This window comes from Nerophis ophidion, linkage group LG13 (genome assembly GCF_033978795.1).
Source record: "Nerophis ophidion isolate RoL-2023_Sa linkage group LG13, RoL_Noph_v1.0, whole genome shotgun sequence".
NCBI lineage: Eukaryota > Metazoa > Chordata > Actinopteri > Syngnathiformes > Syngnathidae > Nerophis > Nerophis ophidion.
In genome coordinates, this window is record NC_084623.1 from 28,824,818 (window position 1) to 28,845,729 (window position 20,912).

General features: G+C 43.0%; 1 protein-coding gene across 2 annotated transcripts in view; it reads left to right on the forward strand.

Moving 5' to 3' along the window:
* LOC133564415 (uncharacterized) overlaps positions 1 to 9,110 on the forward strand; it is a 211,266-nt gene extending 202,156 nt beyond the window's left edge. Inside the window, exon 12 of one of the 2 annotated variants that reach the window (XM_061918734.1) lies at positions 5,803 to 9,110. In XM_061918734.1, coding sequence (XP_061774718.1) covers positions 5,803 to 5,804 — 2 coding nt within the window. In that variant the 3' untranslated portion in view covers positions 5,805 to 9,110. The remainder of the gene's footprint in view (positions 1 to 5,802) is intronic. The other variant, XM_061918735.1, reaches the window with a different exon arrangement.
* The last annotated feature ends 11,802 nt before the right edge of the window (positions 9,111 to 20,912 follow it).

A 20,912-nucleotide genomic window follows, 5' to 3' on the forward strand; every position in this document is an offset into this window, starting at 1 on the left:
CAAGTCTGCTTGTTACCAAAAGACAAAGCCCTCCTCCGTTTCCTCTGGAGAAGTATGAAGAGAGAAGAGGAGCCCACCGTATATGAGTGGCAAGTTTTGCCCTTTGGAACTAATTGTAGTCCTTGCTGTGCAACATACGCCCTCCAGAGGCATGTGAAAGACAACAAGACGGGGTATGAAGACCTTGTGCACACAGTTGAAACCGCACTCTATTTGGACAATTGTTTAACCAGCCTCACCACTGCAGACCAAGCTAAGATCCTAGTCGATCGACTACGCATGCTGCTGGCCACAGGAGGATTTGACATAAGGCAGTGGGCCAGTAATGATCCAACTGTAATAGCACACCTTCTTGCTGAGGCCAAAGCCAAGAGTACGGAACTTTGGCTGTCTCAGCCCAAGCAGGAGCCCGAAGACCCAGCTTTGGGCCTTCGTTGGAACTCCCTCACAGATCGCCTCGGATACCGTCACCGACGAGTAGAGTATTCCAAGCCCACTCTACGAAACGTCTACAAAGTTATGGCAACACAATACGACCCACTGGGGTATCTTATCCCATTTACCACTCGAGCCAAGATTCTCATTCAAGACCTATGGAAAGTTGCCGTCGGCTGGGATGAGCAAATTCAACCCAAAGCTCTCTTGGAGATATGGACACAACGGGAGAGTGAGCTGGTCTACCTCCCACAACTAGAAATACCCAGGTGCTATATACCAGCTTCCGTAGACACAAAACCACCTTGCCAACAAGCACATATCGTTTGTGATGCATCCGAGAGAGCCTATGGGGCAGTGGAATATATGCGTACGCAAGACGACAAAGGTAATATCCACTTGGCATTTGTGATGGCCAGGTCACGTGTCTGTCCCCGCAAACAGTTGTCCATGCCACGACTCACACTATGTGCAGCTCTAACTGGAGCACAGTTAGCTAAAGTCACTATGAACGAACTGTCACTCTTGCCTCAGCAGATCACATTGTGGACTGATTCAACCACAGTCATAACATGGCTAAAATCGGACTCATGCCGATACAAGGTCTTCGTTTGCACCAGAGTTGCGGAAATTCAAGAGTTGGTGGAAGGGTCAACATGGCGCTATGTCAGCACACATGAAAATCCCGCCGATGACCTCACTCGTGGTAAGACCCTCCATGATCTTACCCAACCTAACCGATGGGGTCAAGGCCCACAGTTTCTCCTTCGGCATCCCGACACATGGCTGGAGCTAAATTTGAAGGAAGCTCAAGAACAGGATGAAGAGGAACTCCGAAAGACGGTGTTTTGTGGAGTCACAACCTGTACTACACCCACAATGTCTATCTCCAACATAGATAACTGGGACAATCTCATCAAAGCCACTTACGAGAGCCTTCATGGGGCGGCTAGCAACCAGGAAACTTCCGCCATGACAGCTGCAGAAGCACAGGAGGCCGAATTTCACCTGCTAAGACAATCACAGAGTGAAGCCTTCTCTGAAGAAGTGGAAATGATTTCTGCAGACAAACCTATCTCCAAGCAAAGTCGCCTCGTCATGCTCGCCCCTGAGTATGATAAAGCGATCGGCCTGATGAGAGTGGGAGGCCGGCTCCGTAGAGCAGAGGAATTAGATCCCGATGCTATGCATCCTATCATCCTTGATCCCAAACACCATGTCACCAAACTCCTCATCAAAAGGTATGACAACCAACTTCTTCAACCAGGTCCTGAGCGAGTATTTGCCGAAATGAGAAGGAGGTTCTGGATTCTGAGAGGAAGAGAATCCATTAAACGCCACCAGCACAGCTGTGTGGAATGTCAAAAGTGGCGCGCAAGCCCTGTAGCTCCTCAGATGGCTGATTTGCCCCCTGCACGTCTCCGCCTATATAAGCCACCATTCTGGTCAACAGGAGTGGACTGCTTTGTTCCCTATAATATCAAGGTGGGTCGACGAACAGAGAAGCGATGGGGAATTATATTTAATTGTATGACGACAAGATGTGTGCATCTCGACTTACTTGAAAGCATCGAAACTGACTCTTTTCTAATGGCACTACGCCGCTTTATTGCTTGCCGTGGTAAGCCATTTGAAATCCTGTCCGACAGAGGGACTAATTTCTGAGGAGGCGCTGCTGAGCTTAAGGCAAGCTTTCAGACCTTGGAAGCGTCTCCTCAAGAACAACTGGCAGGACAAAAGATCGAGTTCCGCTTCAACCCTCCAAGCTCCCCACATTTTGGAGGAACCTGGGAAAGAGAAATCAAGTCAATAAAGGCAGCTCTCCAAGTGGTACTGCTGGAGCAGACTGAGTCAGAACCTGTACTGCAAACTGTACTGGTTGAAGTGGAAGGGATACTCAACGATAAGCCGCTTGGGTACATTTCCTCAGATGCTGCAGATCCAGACCCAGTCACTCCAAATCTACTGCTTATGGGACGACGGGATGCATCGCTTCCACAGGCCATATATGCATCCAGTGAGTTACTGAGCAGACGGCGGTGGCGACACAGCCAGGTACTAACGGACCATTTTTGGTTCAACTTCATTCGATACCATCTTCCTGACCTACAAAAGGATAAGGATAAGGATACGGACAATTTAACTACTGGACAAGTCGTGATGGTGGTTGACCCACAACTACCCAGGTCCTAGTGGTCAATCGGCAGAGTAGTTAAGACCTGCCCTGGTACAGATGGCCGAGTCCGAGCAGCCCAAGTGAAGATCAAGGGACGGACTTACCTGCGGCCCGTTGTACGCCTGGTGCGGTTGCCGGCTTGGGAAGATGAGAATGACACTGACTAACATAACACTTTCCTTCGAATTTCAAATTTATAGCTAAATTTGGGGGAGGCTGTGTCAGAAAGTGTTTTAGTCTTATCTTATTCTGACGCAGTTTTGAGATGTTAGATTTCCTGTGCTCTTAATTTGGCGATCTATTCTGAGACGTAATTTCCTGTTTGTAGCGTTTCTGTATAGTATGGGCTCTTGGGTGATTGTGTAAACAGCATTGTGTGCGTTCCTGACTAAAATGTAAGTATATGTCGAATATAGCACGGTTAATAATGCTAAAATGCCTGTAATGTGTTAGAGGTAGCCTTAACCGAGTGTTTGTTTGCAACAATGTTTCTGTTTGACGATATAATTCGCCAGCTCAGATTTTGCCCTGTTAATAGTTCTTGTTACACAGTAGTTACCCTATCCTACCACTAGATGGCGACACAGACCACGTTTCAAGCGCTGTCTTAATCAACAGTGCTTATTCCTCATTCATCTCTATTGGACTGATTTAATAGTCCATGTACATTTATTTGTACATTTGTTTTATAAAACCTTGTAGAGTGTATTATATTAGATATAATATTATAAATATCCTGTTACATTATTGCATATTATATTGCATCAATGTATCCTAATCATTCTTTGTATGTGTTCCCTTTAGACCACACACACGCACACGCACACACCTACCCAAACATAAATCCCACTTGTTCAACTTCATCATTAAAGAGTGCCTGAAAGCTTCTCTGTGGCCTACTCTCTGAGCGGAGTCCTTGTCCTAAAAATATATCAGATCAGCATTTCATATACAGAGTAACCTACTCTATCACATACAACGAATCATTTCAAACCACAACAAAGCAATTGCAAAAGGACTGCCTACCCCCGGACTAAACGACTCTGAAACCAATAAGGAATGTAACTGTCGCAAGAAAACTGATTGCCCTCTCAACGGGAGGTGCTTACAAACATTGGTCGTTTACCAAGCAAAGGTAACACGCAAGGACATTAACACATACGACACGTACGTAGGATTAACCGAAGGAGAGTTTAAAACCAGAAGGAATAATCACAAGGCCTCCTTTAGAAACCGGACTTTGCGGAATTCTACAGAACTCAGCAAGCACATTTGGAACCTCAAGGCAATAATGTTGAATATTCAATAACATGGCAAATTCTTGCATCCAGCACACCTTACAACAGTGGTAATAAAAGATGCAACCTATGCTTAAAAGAGAAACTGTTTATTATATATCATCCAGACCTGTCATCCCTCAACAAGCGCAGTGAAATCATTTCAACATGCCGCCACAGACGGAAACACCTCCTAGGTAACACATGAGCCAATCACCACACCCTACGCCTGCCTGTACCCACCCACTCTGTGCCCTATATAAACCATTGTATGTGAATGCTTCCATTAAAATCTCCTGATGATTGAGGGAACCCCTCATGAAACATTTCTGTAGAGATGAAGTAGTCTTGTGTTTTTTCCCACACCTACATATTGCGCTCTACCACGGTATCGAGCATTATTCTCTGGATAATCCAATCAAGACATACATGCATATATACATATATATATATATATATATATATATATATATATATATATATATATATATATATATATATATATATATTTATATATATATACACATATATATAAATATATAAACACACAGTACACACACACGTATACTGTGTGTATGGCATGATAACAGCATGATATTTCTGTGTAACAGAAAAGTGAGTGACTGACTGATGATAGTGTGACAATACTCACTGGTCATATTCTTTTACTTCAGATTTTTTGCATGACACTGTGAGTTCGTCTGTGTTTAATGTTTTTTGACCCAATATTTTAACTGTAAAAAGTGTCATGCATAAAAATAATATGAAAGACAACCTCAAAAACTGAATGGAATTTTAAACCCATAATTGGGATTTTCATTATCAACTGTCAATGATAAAAGACTGATTATTAGGAATATATGAATGTCTCTCCACCGCTTTAATTCGATCTTATACAATGAAGCAAGAAACATGAACGCAAATGACAATAATCACTCACAGATCCATATAACAATGATCCTTGTAATATCACTTTACTGCAGAACTTTGTTGTACAAATCTGCTTCCTAGTCCCTCCCTGACACTCACGTCCCAGGTTGGCTGCTGTAAACAAAGTCCGCCCACTCTATGTCTTGCCTCGTCTTCTTGGAGCTGATGTGACATAGATTTCTGTAATAACCTGTATATCACTCAAAAGCGCAGATGCCAACCGTTGGAATACATTCTATATTTCAAGACTTACGGTAATTTGAAAAATGCACTGCACATTGGTGGCTCCAGTTTCAATGATAAAAGTTCCAAAATATAATTTGGAGACGCCCAACGGGCCGGTTTGAAAATCCTAACAAGTTGCATACAGCCCCTGGGCGGTAATTTATCCATGCCTGGCCTAAATGTTGTGGTACATTCAACATTTGTGTGAGTACTGTATACATAGTACTATGTATAAACCATGAACAAAATTTCAAATAAATACTGCCATACTTGATTTTTTTGGTTCACCAAGACATCCCTCATTCGAAGATTGACATCAATTCAAAAATTGGATTCACTTGGAATTTCTAACATTATATTTCCATTCTCAAGGTCAAATATCCCATAAAAATGAACATGTAGGTAAAATGTGTATCTCAACAGTTATCTATTCCATTTTCTTCTGTTTATCCTGATCAGAGTCAGGGAAGTAACACTATAGTTCCTTGCCTCAGTCACCAAAAAAGTGCTTGCTTGTGTTGGATTCATATGTGTACGTTGCCTTGAAGTAACTTATGTTGATGCTACATAAAAAAAAAAATCACCATGACTTGAAAATGGTAAACCCTTGTAAACACACAATTGTGTAACCATCTGTCATGCCGGAAATTTAGTAAAATATGTAAATACAGAAACTCCTCAGACCCTTGTTTGAACACTGTTTGGGAATGCCCTCTTTGTTTTTATGTTTCATATTGTCCCCATGTTCTTTCTTTTCAGAGATCATGAAGTCCACTTCAATAAAGGAATCATTCAGCTAGAATCAGCCTTTAAAACAGAAAATATCCAAGTTTGGACTCTGACTATGAAGCAGACAGCATGTAAACTTGATGTTGAAGTCTGTCGCCGATATTTACCTTCAAACATTTTGGCTTCACAGTTTCAACTTGTTGTGTCATCCAAACTATTGCATACGATTTATCAACTGACTTCATGCATGTAATGTCAGCAGTACACCTCAACAAAGTTCATTCAACTGAATCAATGAAACATATTTAAACCCCTCAAGTAGCCTAAAACTGCTATGATAAGAATCACCTGCTTCGTTCTAATACCCTTTACATCTGTATTCTATTCTTGTGTGCATATGTTGAAAATGTAAATGTCTTACCCTTTTTGTGATTTTAAGTGGCTATTCAGGCCATGATGTGTCATTTTGTAGAAAAACAATTAATTGAACATGTCTGCACTATGTTTGTTCGATTAGCATAACTCTACTAATACTCTTAAGTCCCACTAAAGCAGTACTATTGTAACCGAAAGAACATGATACCTGGACCTCCCTCTTCGCTATCGTTTAATTGTTTATAATCTTGATACAAGGTTCTGCCATAGCTTAAAGAATAACTGCACTGTTTTTGTAATTTTACCTATTATATACTGTTCCCATGCAAAATGTAACAGCTGGCGTAAAATCGTTTCCTCAAAGATTCCTTTAATGAACAGGCAATGTGTGTACTTGGCAGGAATATTTATTGAAGAAAAGGTAAAACTGCAATGAAACAAGAATCAATCATCAATCAATCAACCAAAGTTCCCTTATATAGCCCTAAATCACGAGTGTCTCAAAGGGCTGCACAAGTCACAACGACATCCTCGGCTGAGATCCCACATCAGGGCAAGAAAAAACTCAACCCAATTAGATGACATAGCTTAAAGAATAACTGCATTGTTTTTGTAATTTTACCTATTATATACTGTTCCCATGCAAAATGTAACAGCTGGCGTGAAATCGTTTCCTCAAAGATTCCTTTAATGAACAGGCAATGTGTTGTACTTGGCAGGAATATTTATTGAAGAAAAGGTAAAACTGCAATGAAACAAGAATCAATCATCAATCAATCAACCAAAGTTCCCTTATATAGCCCTAAATCACGAGTGTCTCAAAGGGCTGCACAAGCCACAACGACATCCTCGGCTGAGATCCCACATCAGGGCAAGAAAAAACTCAACCCAATTAGATGACATAGCTTAAAGAATAACTGCACTGTTTTTGTAATTTTACCTATTATATACTGTTCCCATGCAAAATGTAACAGCTGGCGTGAAATCGTTTCCTCAAAGATTCCTTTAATGAACAGGCAATGTGTTGTACTTGGCAGGAATATTTATTGAAGAAAAGGTAAAACTGCAATGAAACAAGAATCAATCATCAATCAATCAACCAAAGTTCCCTTATATAGCTCTAAATCACGAGTGTCTCAAAGGGCTGCACAAGCCACAACGACATCCTCGGCTGAGATCCCACATCAGGGCAAGAAAAAAACTCAACCCAATTAGATGACAATGAGAAACCTTGGATGGGACCGCAGATGTTGGGACCCCGCCCTGGGCGAACGGTGAAATGGACGTCAAGTGGATCTAGCACAAAGGTTTGAGAGTCCAGTCCATAGTGGATCTAACATAATAGTGTGAGAGTCCATTTTATAGTGGGGCCAGAAGGAGATAATCTTGAGTGGAAACACAGCACAGACACGACCCCGAGTGATGCACAGATGAGTGGTCCACCCTGGGTCTCGACTTTGGATAGCTGGCGCGTCATTCTGTTGTCACCAAATCTATGCCACCTGTCTCCACGAATAAGAGGGGGGCAGAGCAGAAAAGAAACGACTGATCAACTGGTCTAAAAGGGGGGTCTATTCAAAGGCTAGAGCATACAAATGAGTTTTAAGATGGGACTTAAATGCATTCCACTGAGGTAGCATTTCTTACTGTTACCGGGAGGGCATTCCAGAGTACTGGAGCGCGAGTAGAAAACGCTTTATAGCACGCAAACTTTTTTTGGGCTCTGGGAATCTGTCATGATCCACTACTTGGATCATGGCATATTCTGGTTTTGTTCTGTTTGTTATCACATTCTGTTTAGTATTTGTTTTCCTCAGTTCCTGGTGGCACTTCCTGTTTGGTTTCCGTTCCCACAGTAACCCATTTGTGTCACCTACCGTTTGTCCTTCACGTGCACCTGCTTTTGATTATCCCTTCTATTTACCCTGCCCTTGTTTTTCATTCGCTCTCGGATTTTCATTTGCCTTTTGATGCAACAGGTGACCTCGCTATTCCCGCATTGTGGTAAAGACGTTTGTGTATTTTAGCTTCCACACTATTCTGTTGTTTGACCCCAGCTTATATACTAGCGCTTTCTGTTGGTTTTGTTTGTAGTGCCTTCGTGCAAGTATTTTCTGATCCTAGTCCGTTTTTATAGTTAAATAAATAATCTTTCTTACCTTCACGCTGTGTCCATCTCAAACTGCACCCACGAGAGAACAAAAAACACACCACGATGCCAGCAAAGCGTCACAGGAGAATCTGAGCAAACGGAAGTTCTCTCGCAGCAGAGATCGAAGATTTCGACGAGATGACGAGGAGTTTAGCCCAAGCGATGCAGGCTGGGACATTCCGCGGTGCGCCGGATGTAGAGGTGATCTGGGGGCTCGGAGGTCTCCAAGTCCCGCTCGACTCCACTCGGTCCAGCGACGTCAGGTCTCACCCCGCTTGCACGCGTCAGCAAAGGCGGAAGTCGCGGAGAAAGGCTTCGCAGCCAACTGCAACCCATCCAGGACTCACAGCTTTCATCTGGTAATGCTTTTTTTTGTCCCTCTATTCACTCCTCCGGCTGGCCTGTTAGTCACGGGTACTGCAGTCGTGACGTCACTCCTCCAACGTCTCCGGAGGATAGTGGAGACAAACTATTTTTTTAAAAACATACACTTCCTCAGTCGTCCACAGGGGACTTAAATGATACTATTAGACTCCTTAAGGACATTTGTTTTCAGTCACAATATCAGTCTCTGTTTTCTGAGGTCCCGCCCCCTGTGACTATTGCTCCTACCCAATCTACCTCTTTATGTACCTCCCTCCACCTATGCCTAGAGGCGTTTTCAGACCACAGGGAACGCGTCTGGCATCCGCATCTTGGGGGGGGGGGGGGGGGCTAGTGTTGGTAGCTGTGCTACGCCCAGCCAAGCCTCAACCTCCTCCTAGGCCACCTCCACCGGTATTCCGGCCTACCAGACTGCTACCTCCTCCTAGGCCGCCTCCCCCGGCACCACGACTATCTGCACCAGTAGCTAGCCCTAGCCCTAGTCCAAGCCCTAGCCCTCGCCCTAGCTCTAGTCCAAGCCCTAGTCCTAGCCCAAGTCTAAGCCCAAGTCACAGTCAAAGTCACAGTCCTAGTCCTAGCCATAGTCATAGTTCGAGTCCTGGTCCTAGTCCTTGTCTTAGTCCCAGTCTTAGTCTCAGTCTTAGTCCTAGTCTTAGTCCTAGTCATAGTTTGAGTCCTACTCTTAGTCCGAGTCCGTGTCATAGTCCTAGTCCAGGTCTGGATGCGACTCCAGCACCTGACTTTTTGCTGGATCCCACTCCAGCACCGGACTCTGTGCTGGATCCCACTCCAGCCCCTGACACTCTGTTGGATCCCACTCCAGCAGCAGACTCAATGCTGGATCCCACTCTAGCACCTGCTCCTCGGCTGACACCGGTTCCTGCTCCTCGGCTGGCACCAGTGCCTGCACCTCGGCTTGCTTCAGCACCAGTGCCTACTCCTCGGCTGGCACCAGTGCTTGTTCCTCGGCTGGCACCAGTGCCTGCTCCTCGGCTGGCACCAGTGCCTGCACCCCAGCTGGTACCAGTGCCTGCATCCCGGCTGGCACCAGTGCTTGCTCCTTGACTGACACTCCAAGCTCCAGCGCCGGCTTCGTCTGCTGCTACAGCGACGGCTTCATCTCCAGCTTCATCCTCGTCTGCATCAGCGACATAAGCCCCCTCCCTGAAGGGACAGATCCCAGATGTCATCATCTCCTGCATCAGCTACTTGGATCATGGCATATTCTGGTTTTGTTCTGTTTGTTATCCCATTCTGTTTAGTTTTGTTTTCCTCAGTTCCTGGTGGCACTTCCTGTTTGGTTTCCATTCCCATAGTAACCCATTTGTGTCACCTGCCGTTTATCTTTCACGCGCACCTGCTTTTGATGATCCTTTCTATTTAGCCTGCCCTTGTTTTTTATTCGCTCTCGGATTCTCATTTGCCTTTTGAATGGCATGAATTGATTAACGTGGACCCCCGACTTAAACAAGTTGAAAAACTTATTCGGGTGTTACCATTTAGTGGTCAATTGTACGGAATATGTACTGAACTGTGCAATCTACTAATAAAAGTATCAATCAGTCAATCAATTGATGCAACAGGTGACGTCGCTATTCCCGCATTGTGATAAAGACTTTTGTGTACTTTAGCTTCCACGCTATTCTGTTGTTTGACCCTAGCTTCTATGCTAGCGCTTTCTGTTGGTTTTGTTTGTAGTGCCTTCGTGCAAGTATTTTCTGTTCCTAGTCAGTTTTTTATAGTTAAATGAATCATCTTTTTTACCTTCACGCTGTATCCATCTCAAACTGCACCCACGAGAGAACAAAAACCACACCACGATGCCAGCAAAGCGTCACAGAATCACTAATAAGCCGGAGTTCTTTGAACGGAATCAGCAAGATAGGATGGTATTAGACCGTGTAGACCAGTGCATGTGACCCAGAATAGTCGTAGTATGATCAAACTTTCTTGTTCTTGTCAAAAGTCTGGCAGCCACATTTTGTCCCAACTGTAATCTTTTAATGCTAGACACAGGGAGACCCGAAAATAAAACATTACAGTAATCGAGAAGGGATGTAACGAACGCATGAATAATGATCTCAGCATTGCTAGTGGACAACATTTAACAAATTGTTGTGCTACTACAGAGATGAAAAAAGGTTGTTTTAGTGACACTAATGTGTGATTCAAACGAGAGAGTTGGGTTGAAGATAATACCCAGATTCTTTACCCACTCGCCTTGTGTAATTGTTTGGTTGTTAAGGTGGTATTTTTAAATAGATGTCGGTGTTTAGCAGGACCGATAATCAGCATTTCTGCGTTCTTAGCGTTGAGTTGCAAACAGTTAGCGTTTAATTTGTTTAATTTCATTAAGACACACCTCTGGATGACTACAATCTGGCGTGTTGGTCAGCTTTAGGGGCATGTAGAGTTGGGAGTCATCCGCATAACAGTGAGAGAAAACATCGTATTTACGTATGGTGTCACCTAGCGGCAGCATGTAGATGCTGAAGAGTGCAGGGCCAAGAACCAAACCCTGTGGAACTCCACACATTACCTTAACATACTCCGAGGTCACATTGTTATGGGCGACTGACTGCATCCTTTCAGTAAGATAGTACGTTTGTAGTTAAACTAAGACAAGGCTAAATCTGATATATCAATACGTTATATCATCAGTACGTCAATATGATACATTCAAATACATTTTTATGATTGACGGTATCGAAAGCACTGATAAAATCAAGAAACAGCAACATTGATGACGCATCCATCGTTAGCAATAGATTATTAGTCATTTTTAAGAGGGCTGTCTCCGTAGAGTGATTTGCCCTGAAACTGGATTGAAAGGGTTCACAGAGATTCTTAGACGCTAAGTGTTCATTTCGCTGTTGTGCAACCATTTTTTGGAGGATTTTCGAAATAAAGGGAAGGTCGTTTTCCATGAGGTCAGGATCAAGGTTAGGTCTTTTGAGCAGAAGATGAATAACTGCTTTTTTGAAAGCTCGGGTAAACCACTGTTTGGCAGTCGTTCTTTCCCTCTTCAGCTGCTGCAAGGATTTTGACTCGGCCGTTTTGGGCTTTGCTAAGAGCTTTGGAGCACAGGGCCTGGACACAGCAGAGGCTTGGCAAGGGCGTTGGTGGACTTGGATGCGGGAGACTCAGTCTGGTTTGCTTAGGGGCTTTTTTAAACAGCTGGCACTGCGGTTTTTCACTGTCAAGTGTCTTGCTTTTTTCACTGTGCTTATCCTACACTTGAAATGATTTACCAATGCTTAATGTTGCTTCTGGATTTCACTCAAAAGACCAGACCATTATTTTTTTTCCATTTTTTTTTCTTGTAGTTTGCAAAAGTTTCTACAAATGAAGAAACAGTTTCTTTTTTCTTTTTAGTGTTTTTAGCAGTCTTTAGCAGCCTTTAGCAGTCTTTAGCAGTAAACCCCGCTGTCCGTTCAGCGTTTGGTACACTTTTGGCACAACTCTGAGTTATCTGTAAGGAACCAAACCTTTTTTCCACCCTGCGCTGCGGTGGCGTCTTTTGTACTCCTTGATTTGACACAGCTGATTAATTACCGGGCTCGCGCACCAACAGATGAGACGGGAGTTCGCCGCGCTATACCTGCGCGTGAACGTAATAGATCGGCTCTGATCAAATACATTATATACACCTTACCTGGGGTTGCCTCGGTGAATAGAGGTGCGGCTGTGCGCTACTATAAAGTACAATTTTATTAAGTGGCGTTAGGGTGGTTGCCAAGTCGCCGCGTTTGCGAGCCCGCGCATCAGCTGACGAGACAGCTGTTCTTCGCTACATTTATAATATTAAGCACTGATGGTCCAAATATTACAAACAGTTCCTTGAAGTTTCCCAGGAAGTGGGTCAAGTAAACATGTTTGTTTTAACCGATTTATATGCCATAGGAGTTCCTCTAATGTTATTTCATCAAAAAGAGAGAGACTATTTTGGATATATATCCGCCGTATATACATTCGTATCTGTGTTAATCTGACCCAGTTGTAGCTGGGATGCATTGTCTTTAATCTCCTTTCTAACAAGTTCAATTTTCTTATTGAATAAATTCATAAAGTCATCTGCCGAGTGGGTGGAGGTACTGAGAGGAGTCCCTTGTTGGTTTAGCAATACTACTGTATTGAACAAATATTTAGGATCATTTTTGGATGAGATTATGTATGTAAGGATTATGTATGTAATCCTTACGTAAGGATGAGTAGTTATTAGCTTTAGCTAAGGTAAGAATGCGTTTATAAGTTATTAAACTATCACTCCTTGCTCGATGGAAAACCTCAAGTTTAGTTGCGCGCCATTTGCGTTTCAGCTTTCTACATGATAGTTTATGAGCTTTAGTTTCTTCTGTAAACCATGGGGTAAGCCTTTTAGGGGTCTTTTTTAGCTTTAGCGGTGCTATACAATCAATGGTAATGCGCAGGGCATCGTTAAAGTTCTTGGTGGGGTTATCAATAGAGCCCACATAATTTGGGAATGGCGCCAATATTAATGTTGCAGCTGCTCAAACAGTGATTATTATTAGCTTGTTGACACAATGAGTCAGAACTTCGGATTTTATAAGGTAGTGATCGGACATTACTTAAGCATACGGGAGTATCATAACTTTGGAGGTGGTGACACCCCCGACAAGCACTAGATCTATCGTATTACCATTGCAATGCGCGGGTTTTTTTTATCATTTGTGTAAGACCACATCTATCAATTATAGTCCGGAGCGCCACACACAGAGGGTCTTATAATCAGATTGTCGGCGTGTATTGATCATAAATAAGCACACCAGATATGTGTGCCAAAGCTGAACTACGGTTAGTGTGTGTTAAGGCAGTAGATGTACAGTCACACATAGGACAGTAGATTGAGTACAAGTAATGATAAAATTACATAAATGAAAACAATAGTGACATACAAATGCTTGTAATAAATACATTTAAATAAAATCCATATATTATTAAACACTGATTTAAAAATGATTCAAAGGTAGATAAGAACAGTAAAAAGGGTTTTTGTGTGTATTGATTGATTGATTGATACTTTTATTAGTAGATTGCACAGTTCAGTACATATTCCGTACAATTGACCACTAAATGGTAACACCCGAATAAGTTTTTCAACTTGTTTAAGTCTGGGTCCACGTTAATCAATTCATGGTACAAATATATACTATCGGCATAATACAGTCATCACACAGGTAATCACCATAGTTTGTACATTGAATTATTTACATTATTTCCGGGGGGTGGGATGAGGAGCTTTGGTTGATATCAGTACTTCAGTCATCAACAATTGCATCAACAGAGAAATGTGGACATTGAAACAGTGTAGGTCTTATTTAGTAGGATATGTACAGCCAGCAGAGAACATAGTGAGTTCAGATAGCATATGAACAAGTATATACATTAGAAGTACATTTGATTATTTACATTAGGTTGTTTATAATCCGAGGAGATGGGATGTGAATGGAGGAGCGTATTAGTAAAGTGCTGAAGTTGCCTGGAGGTGTTGTTTTAGAGCGGTTTTGAAGGAATAAAGAGATGCACTTACTTTTATACCTGTTGGGAGTGCATTCCACATTGATGTGGCATAGAAAGGGAATGAGTTAAGACCTTTGTTAGATCGGAATCTGGGTTTAAGGTGGTTTGTGGAGCTCTCCCTGGTGTTGTGGTTATGGCGGTCATTAAGGAAGTAGTTTGACATGAACTTCGGTATCAGGGAGGTGTAGCAGATTTTATAGACTAGGCTCAGTGCAAGTTGTTTTACTCTGTCCTCCATCCTGAGCCAGCCCACTTTGGAGAAGTGGGTTGGATTGAGGTGTGATCTGGGGTGGAGGTCTAAAAGTAAACGGAATAGCTTATTCTAGGATGTTTGGAGTCTAGATTTGAAGGTTTTGGAGGTGCTGTGGTACCAGGAGGTGCAAGCGTAATCCAAAAAGGGTTGAATGAGAGTTCCCGCTAGAATCCTCAAGGTGCTTTTGTTGACCAAAGAGGAGATTCTGTAGAGGAATCTCGTTCTTTGGTTAACCTTTTTGATTACCTTGGTTGCCATTTTAGCACAGGAAAGATTAGCCTCTAGAATGGAACCTAGGTAGGTGATCTCATCTTTCCTGGTGATAACAATGTCACCCACTTTTATAGTGAAGTCACTGACTTTCTTAAGGTTGATATGGGACCCAAATAGGATGGATTCCGTTTTACCAAAGTGTATGGATAGCTTGTTGTCGGCAAGCCAGGTGCAAATATTAAGGAGTTCAGCACTGAGGATTTGTTCCACCTGTGACTTGTCCTTGCCGGATACCAGCAGGGCCGAGTCATCCACAAACAGGAACAATTCACAGTGGCATGCTGATGGCATGTCATTTACGTATATTAGGAACAGTAAAGGTCCTAGTATACTGCCTTGGGGAACTCCACAGCATACTAAGAGAGGAGAGGGGAAATGGTGCCGTTCACCTCTACCACCTGTTTCTCCCCCTCCAAGTAAGATTGCATCCAGCTCGATGAGGTTTCATGGGATCCGATTGCTCGGAGCTTATCCAACAGTATAGTGTGGTTAACGGTGTCAAAGGCCTTCCGAATGTCCAGCATGACCATGCCGCAGTACTTGCCCGCGTCCACCTCATGTTTGATGTGGTCGGTCAGATAGAGAAGGCATGTGTCGGTGGAGTGGTTAGTTCTGAAGCCGGATTGGACTTTGTACATTAGTTTATTAGTAGCAAGGTATCTATCAACCTGTTCATAAACTATTTTCTCCATTACTTTCGAAATGGAACTGAGAATAGAAACAGGTCGGTAGTTACCAGGTTCTAATTTGCTTCCTTTTTTATAAAGGGGGGTTACTCTTACTATATTGAAATCCTTGGGTACTTGGCCTTGTTTGATTGAGAGGTTTATTATATGAGTGATTATTGGGGCAATGGTGGTGGCAGAGTCCATGAGGAATCTGGAGGGGATATTGTCAAGGCCGGTGGCCTTGTTTGGGTGGAGCGCGCTCAATTTATTAAGCACCTCGTTAGCTGAGACCATTTCTAATTTGAAATTGTTGTTGACTACTCCTAGCTTTCTGTAGAAGGCTTTATTGTGTTCTACACCAAAGCGACCAGAGTGATGGGATAGCTTGTTAACGAGAGTTGTGGCTATGTTGGTGAAAAAGGTGTTAAGTCTGCTTGCTACCTCCATTTTGTCTGTAATGATGTTGATGTTGGTGAGTCTGGTTTTAAGTTTCTGTCTGCATCCAGGAAGCTGGTTGTAGAGAATTTTCCAGAGCTCATGTGGCTTATTTGTGTTTTCCTCTATTTTGTCATTGATGTAATTTTTTTTTTAAGGATTTAGTCAGGTTGTTTGTCCTATTTCTTAATTTATTGCATTGGTTTTTGAGCGTTGAAAGGAGTGATTTGAGGTTATTATTATTGGGTTGTTTATTTACTTCGGTTTTACACTTTTGGTATTCGAAGTATTTTCTGTCCCTGTCTTTTTTGGCAGCTAATAGGTCTGGATTGATCCATGGTTTGGAGCGGGCTTTGATCCTGACTGTTCTCACGGTAGCCATATCATTTAGTGTCGCTAGGAACGCTGTTTTGAAGCGATCCCAAGCATTTTCAACCAGGTTGCTCGTGAGCACAGGGGACCAGTCCCACTCACCTAATTTGAGGTTGAAATTATCACTGGAGTATTTTTTAAGGGTTCTGGATTGAGCTGTTATGTGGCCATTGGCTTTAGGTTTACTTATTTTGCGCGTGCAGAAGGTTATATAGTGGTCGCTAAGACCACAGATCATGACCCCACTATTTTTAATATTATGCCGGTCTGATGTGAGGATGAGATCTATGGTTGTCTAGGTGGAAACACACACCCGTGTGGGGAGTGTTATGAGCTGGGAAAGAGCGTGCAGATTACAGAATTTGCTGTAAAATTTGAAGACAGGCGCATCTCTGTGTTGAATATCTGTGTTCAGATCTGGAGTTGTAATAATCTCCATGTTTTCTACACCAGCTAAACACTCCTCGAGAGCACCATAGAAATCACTCTGATTAGGGTGTCAGTATACAATCCCTATTAGTACCGGCTTAGCGTTAGTGAATTTGATTTCTGCCCGCACAGATTCAAGGGTATTGTGGTTGAGATCAGAGCGAGTTATGTATTTAATATCCTGGTGAATATACATACAAACACCACCACCATGTTTATTCCTGTCCTTTCTGATGACCGAGAAGTTTTCTATCTCTCTCTGTATCAGAAACACTATCATCTAATTTAGTTTCGGAGAAACACAGGATTTTTACATTATTGTTGTGGAACATTTCTCTGATTTGGTCGAGTTTATTTCCAGAGAGGCAGTTCACATTAAGATGGATGATGTGTAGCCCACCGGAACCAAAGAGAACATCAGAGTCCGTTGGGGAGAAGTACTGTCCAGAAGAAGGAGGGATGTTGGTTGTTATTGAGGTTTGGGTGGCAAGACTTGGGGGAGGTGGAGGGGGAGAGGGAGAGAGGCCCATTGTTCGTCGTCCAGGTGATGGGGGGAGCGGCGTGGTTGAAGATGGGGAGGGGGGGGAAGGTAGGAGTGGTGGGGGTGGATGTGGTTTTAACGGGTTTTGGTGAGGTTGAGAACAAAGACCATGGATCGACGAAGAGTCCCCCGAAACCTGTGTAGGCCGTGGGGGGTCCAGGTGACGCGGCGATGACCCTCAAGGTTTTGGGAGAGGTTAGGAGGACCTCCGCGCTGCCGACTTTAATGGAGGCCAGGGAGTCGTCAAAAGCCTTTACGCTGTCTTCCTCCATCTCTGGGCCGCCAACCGCACCGATGTTCGGGGTAAAGTTCTCCGTCGTGCCGCCGACCGCTGGATCGCAGGTGAGCTCCTGTAGGAGCTGGCCTAGGTGGAGAGCTAATGTTTTTAGCATAGCTCCGACAAGGTCCCGCAGCTACGCCAGCTTCCTCGGCGTTGTTAGCAACAACATTGCTAGGCTTCGCCAGGTGAGACAACATTAACCGGGTGGTTATTGGTCCAGGGTTTAGTTCAGTGTCTCCTGAGAGTAGAAGTAATAGTAAAATTGTAGATTTTTGGTCTATCCTTCCAGTCAGGGGCTTGTTTCTTCTGTTCCGATCTCGCTAATATTTGCTGGTACTAATCCAAATAACGGAATTAAGTGCGTGCTGTGCAGCTATTGTTTTTGACACCTTCTACAACATGTACAAACTGCTTGCCAGTCTGGCAACATGTTGTATGCAACTTGTATATATAGGTTGTATGCACAGGTATAATAGATATGGTGATGACACATGTGTATATGTACACATCTATGTGTGTATTAGTATGTATATATATGTGTATGTACTATATATATATATACAAACATATATATGTGTGTGTGTATATATATATATATATATATATATATATATATATATATATATATATATATATATATATATACTGTATCTATATTGGTATATATATTTATATGTTTGGAATATTTGTAAAATAACTCCAGACATTGTATTTTGTAGAAGTCTGTCAGTATGTGGTATGAAAAAAAAAACAGATGCATCAAGCTGAGAGGCAGCGGTGCAACAGACCTCATCGTAAACACCTCAAATGATTTATTTTCATTACTTAGGTTAAGGGGTAAGGTTAAGATTTTCATTGTATTTTAGTTTAATTTCGACCCTATCTAGGAATTGGTATAACGGGAATCTTCAGACAGTTTGCTTGGTGCTGAGATAAATTGAACACATAATTATTTGCCACTTCAGTAGAATGCATGTCCACGTCTGGCACAGTCACTGCAGAAAAAAACATTATGGGAGTTGTGTAATATTTTAGGGGAAATGGTATGTGTGCAGGGATTTTCCAGCCTGGCGCTGGTTAGTTCTAGCTTAACTGACTTCTCTCCCGGACTAACAGACACTGTAATTTCCTATAACCGGGCGTGCTCCAGTGTAGTTAGTCAAGTGGGACTCAAACAATAATCTATGTTCCTCGACAGGGTGATGGCGCCTTCCTGGTTAGGGTGAAGGGCGTCCCTCAACATCAAACCTGGTTTACCCAGGAACAAAGGGCCAATTATCAATAAACGTTAGTCCCTGTTGTCTACAAAAACTAGCCAGCCACTTGTTAAGCGAGACTAATTATTGCCTCTCGCAGGCAGGGGGCCAGAGAAAAGTACTCAATGCCTGGACATATTTCTAGCATGATTTCAAGTCCTAGCTATGTTCCTCTTTGTAATGTCTGACCGTCTCATTCTCGTGTCATTGGAGCCACCATGTACAACTATGTTTACATAGCTAGGCTGTCGTACGTGTTTACTAGGCCTGTTGTGTGTTAGCTCCCTAAGATTAGCTTCAATGTCAGGTGCTCTGGCCCCAGGAATACACTTAATTGTGACAAGCTAAAGGGTTAAATTTATTATGCCTCTCAACAGGTTCACCTTTGCTTATAGGCCGCTTAGGGCTGCTATAAGCTGGGCTAGTTAGCTCACTACAGGTTAAATACGACCACTAAGTATGTTTGGGAAGTAGTAAAGAAAGCTGTAAAACAATTAGTAGTACACAGATAGAACAATACTTAGCTTTTTGGCAACAGTCAGCAGTCAGCAAGCAGTCCCTTACGGCAAACCGGAACCGGAAGTCACAGTAGTAGTTCTACATAGCCCAATTAAGAAATATACAATAAATTGTATTCATCACATTTTGCGATTATTAATCAATATACAATTGTTTTCAAACGTATTAAACCAAATGCCCTTACTGGCAATGCCACATGAAAGGAGCAGAATGAAGATGGTGAAAGAGTGTGCCAACATGCCTCAACAGCTCTCTCCCAACACAATGGCTACCTACAGGATGTTGCAGACAGTTTCTGAAAAACAGGATGTGCCAAAATAAAAGCCCCATTTTCGAAAAAAAATTAACCAACTCAGTCTCTAACCTTTATAATGTATTTAGAGGATGCGACAACCTTTACCTAAATATCCCGAGTCCAAAAGTAAAACCAACTCAGACACAAGCCTGAGGTAGATTTTAGGGGACAGGTGGGACACCACCTTTTCATCGATTTTCTGGACTAATCCATCAGTGCTTTGGTAGGCCTTCACTATTGGTCCCATTGACCAATAGGGTTGTCTGGCTTGTTTGTCCTTAAGTAACCCTACATCTCTTTCCTTAAGGTTTGGCTTTCAGCTGTGCCAAATTTGTCTACTTTGAAGCATGCTAAAAAATGTTCTCGCCTTCATCTCCCCCAGGGTATCTCAGCTAAAGCCGGAACTTTCTTCTATGGATCTTGTAAAGGACTGACATCTGATAAAAGGGTCGGGGGAGTGGGAGGGTTGCCAACCTGCTGCGTAAGCAGCATTGATGGGGTGAGAATCAGTGGTGCTTCTGGTTCTGATGACAACGGTATCAGTGGTCTGGATTTTATTATTGCTGTAATTTCAGCCATAAACGTGCGCAGGACTTCATGGGTTACCTTTTTCCGTCACAAAGGAGCAGCAAGGAGCCCTAGCTGCGCTGTGCCGTAGCTATGATGCGTTCCCAACTACTTCCATGTTGGATGAATGAGGAGGGTTAAAACCCATGTACACCGTTGGGTAAGAAGAAGGGGTTTCACATCATTCCTTTCCTCTCCATCAGTAGCAAACCTCAGCTGAGTAGAAACCCCAACAAAGTTAGTTCCTCGATCATACCTGAGCTGCTTTACTGGTCCCCTTATCGAGAAAAACTTACTAAGGGCGTTTACACAGCTTGATGCACGAATGTCCTCAATCACCTTCACATGGACCACTCTTCTATAATGCGCCACACATTTTCGATGGGAGACAGGTCTGGACTGCAGGCGGCCAGGAAAGTACCCGCACTCTTTTTTTACGAAGCCACGCTGTTGTAACACGTGCTAAATGTACCTTGGCATTGTCTTGCTGAAATAAGCAGGGGCGTCCATGAAAAAGACGGCGCTCAGATGGCAGCACATGATTTTCCAAAACCTGTATGTAACTTTCAGCATTAATGGTGCCTTCACAGATGTGTAAGTTACCCATACCTTGGGCACTAATGCACCCTCATTCCATCACAGATGCTGGCTTTTGAACTTTGCGTCGATAACAGTCTGGATGGTTCGCTTCCCCATGGGTCCGGGTGACACGATGTAGAATATTTCCAAAATCAAATTGAAATGTGGACTCGTCAGACCACAAAACACTTTTCCACTTTTCATCAGTCCATCTTAGATGA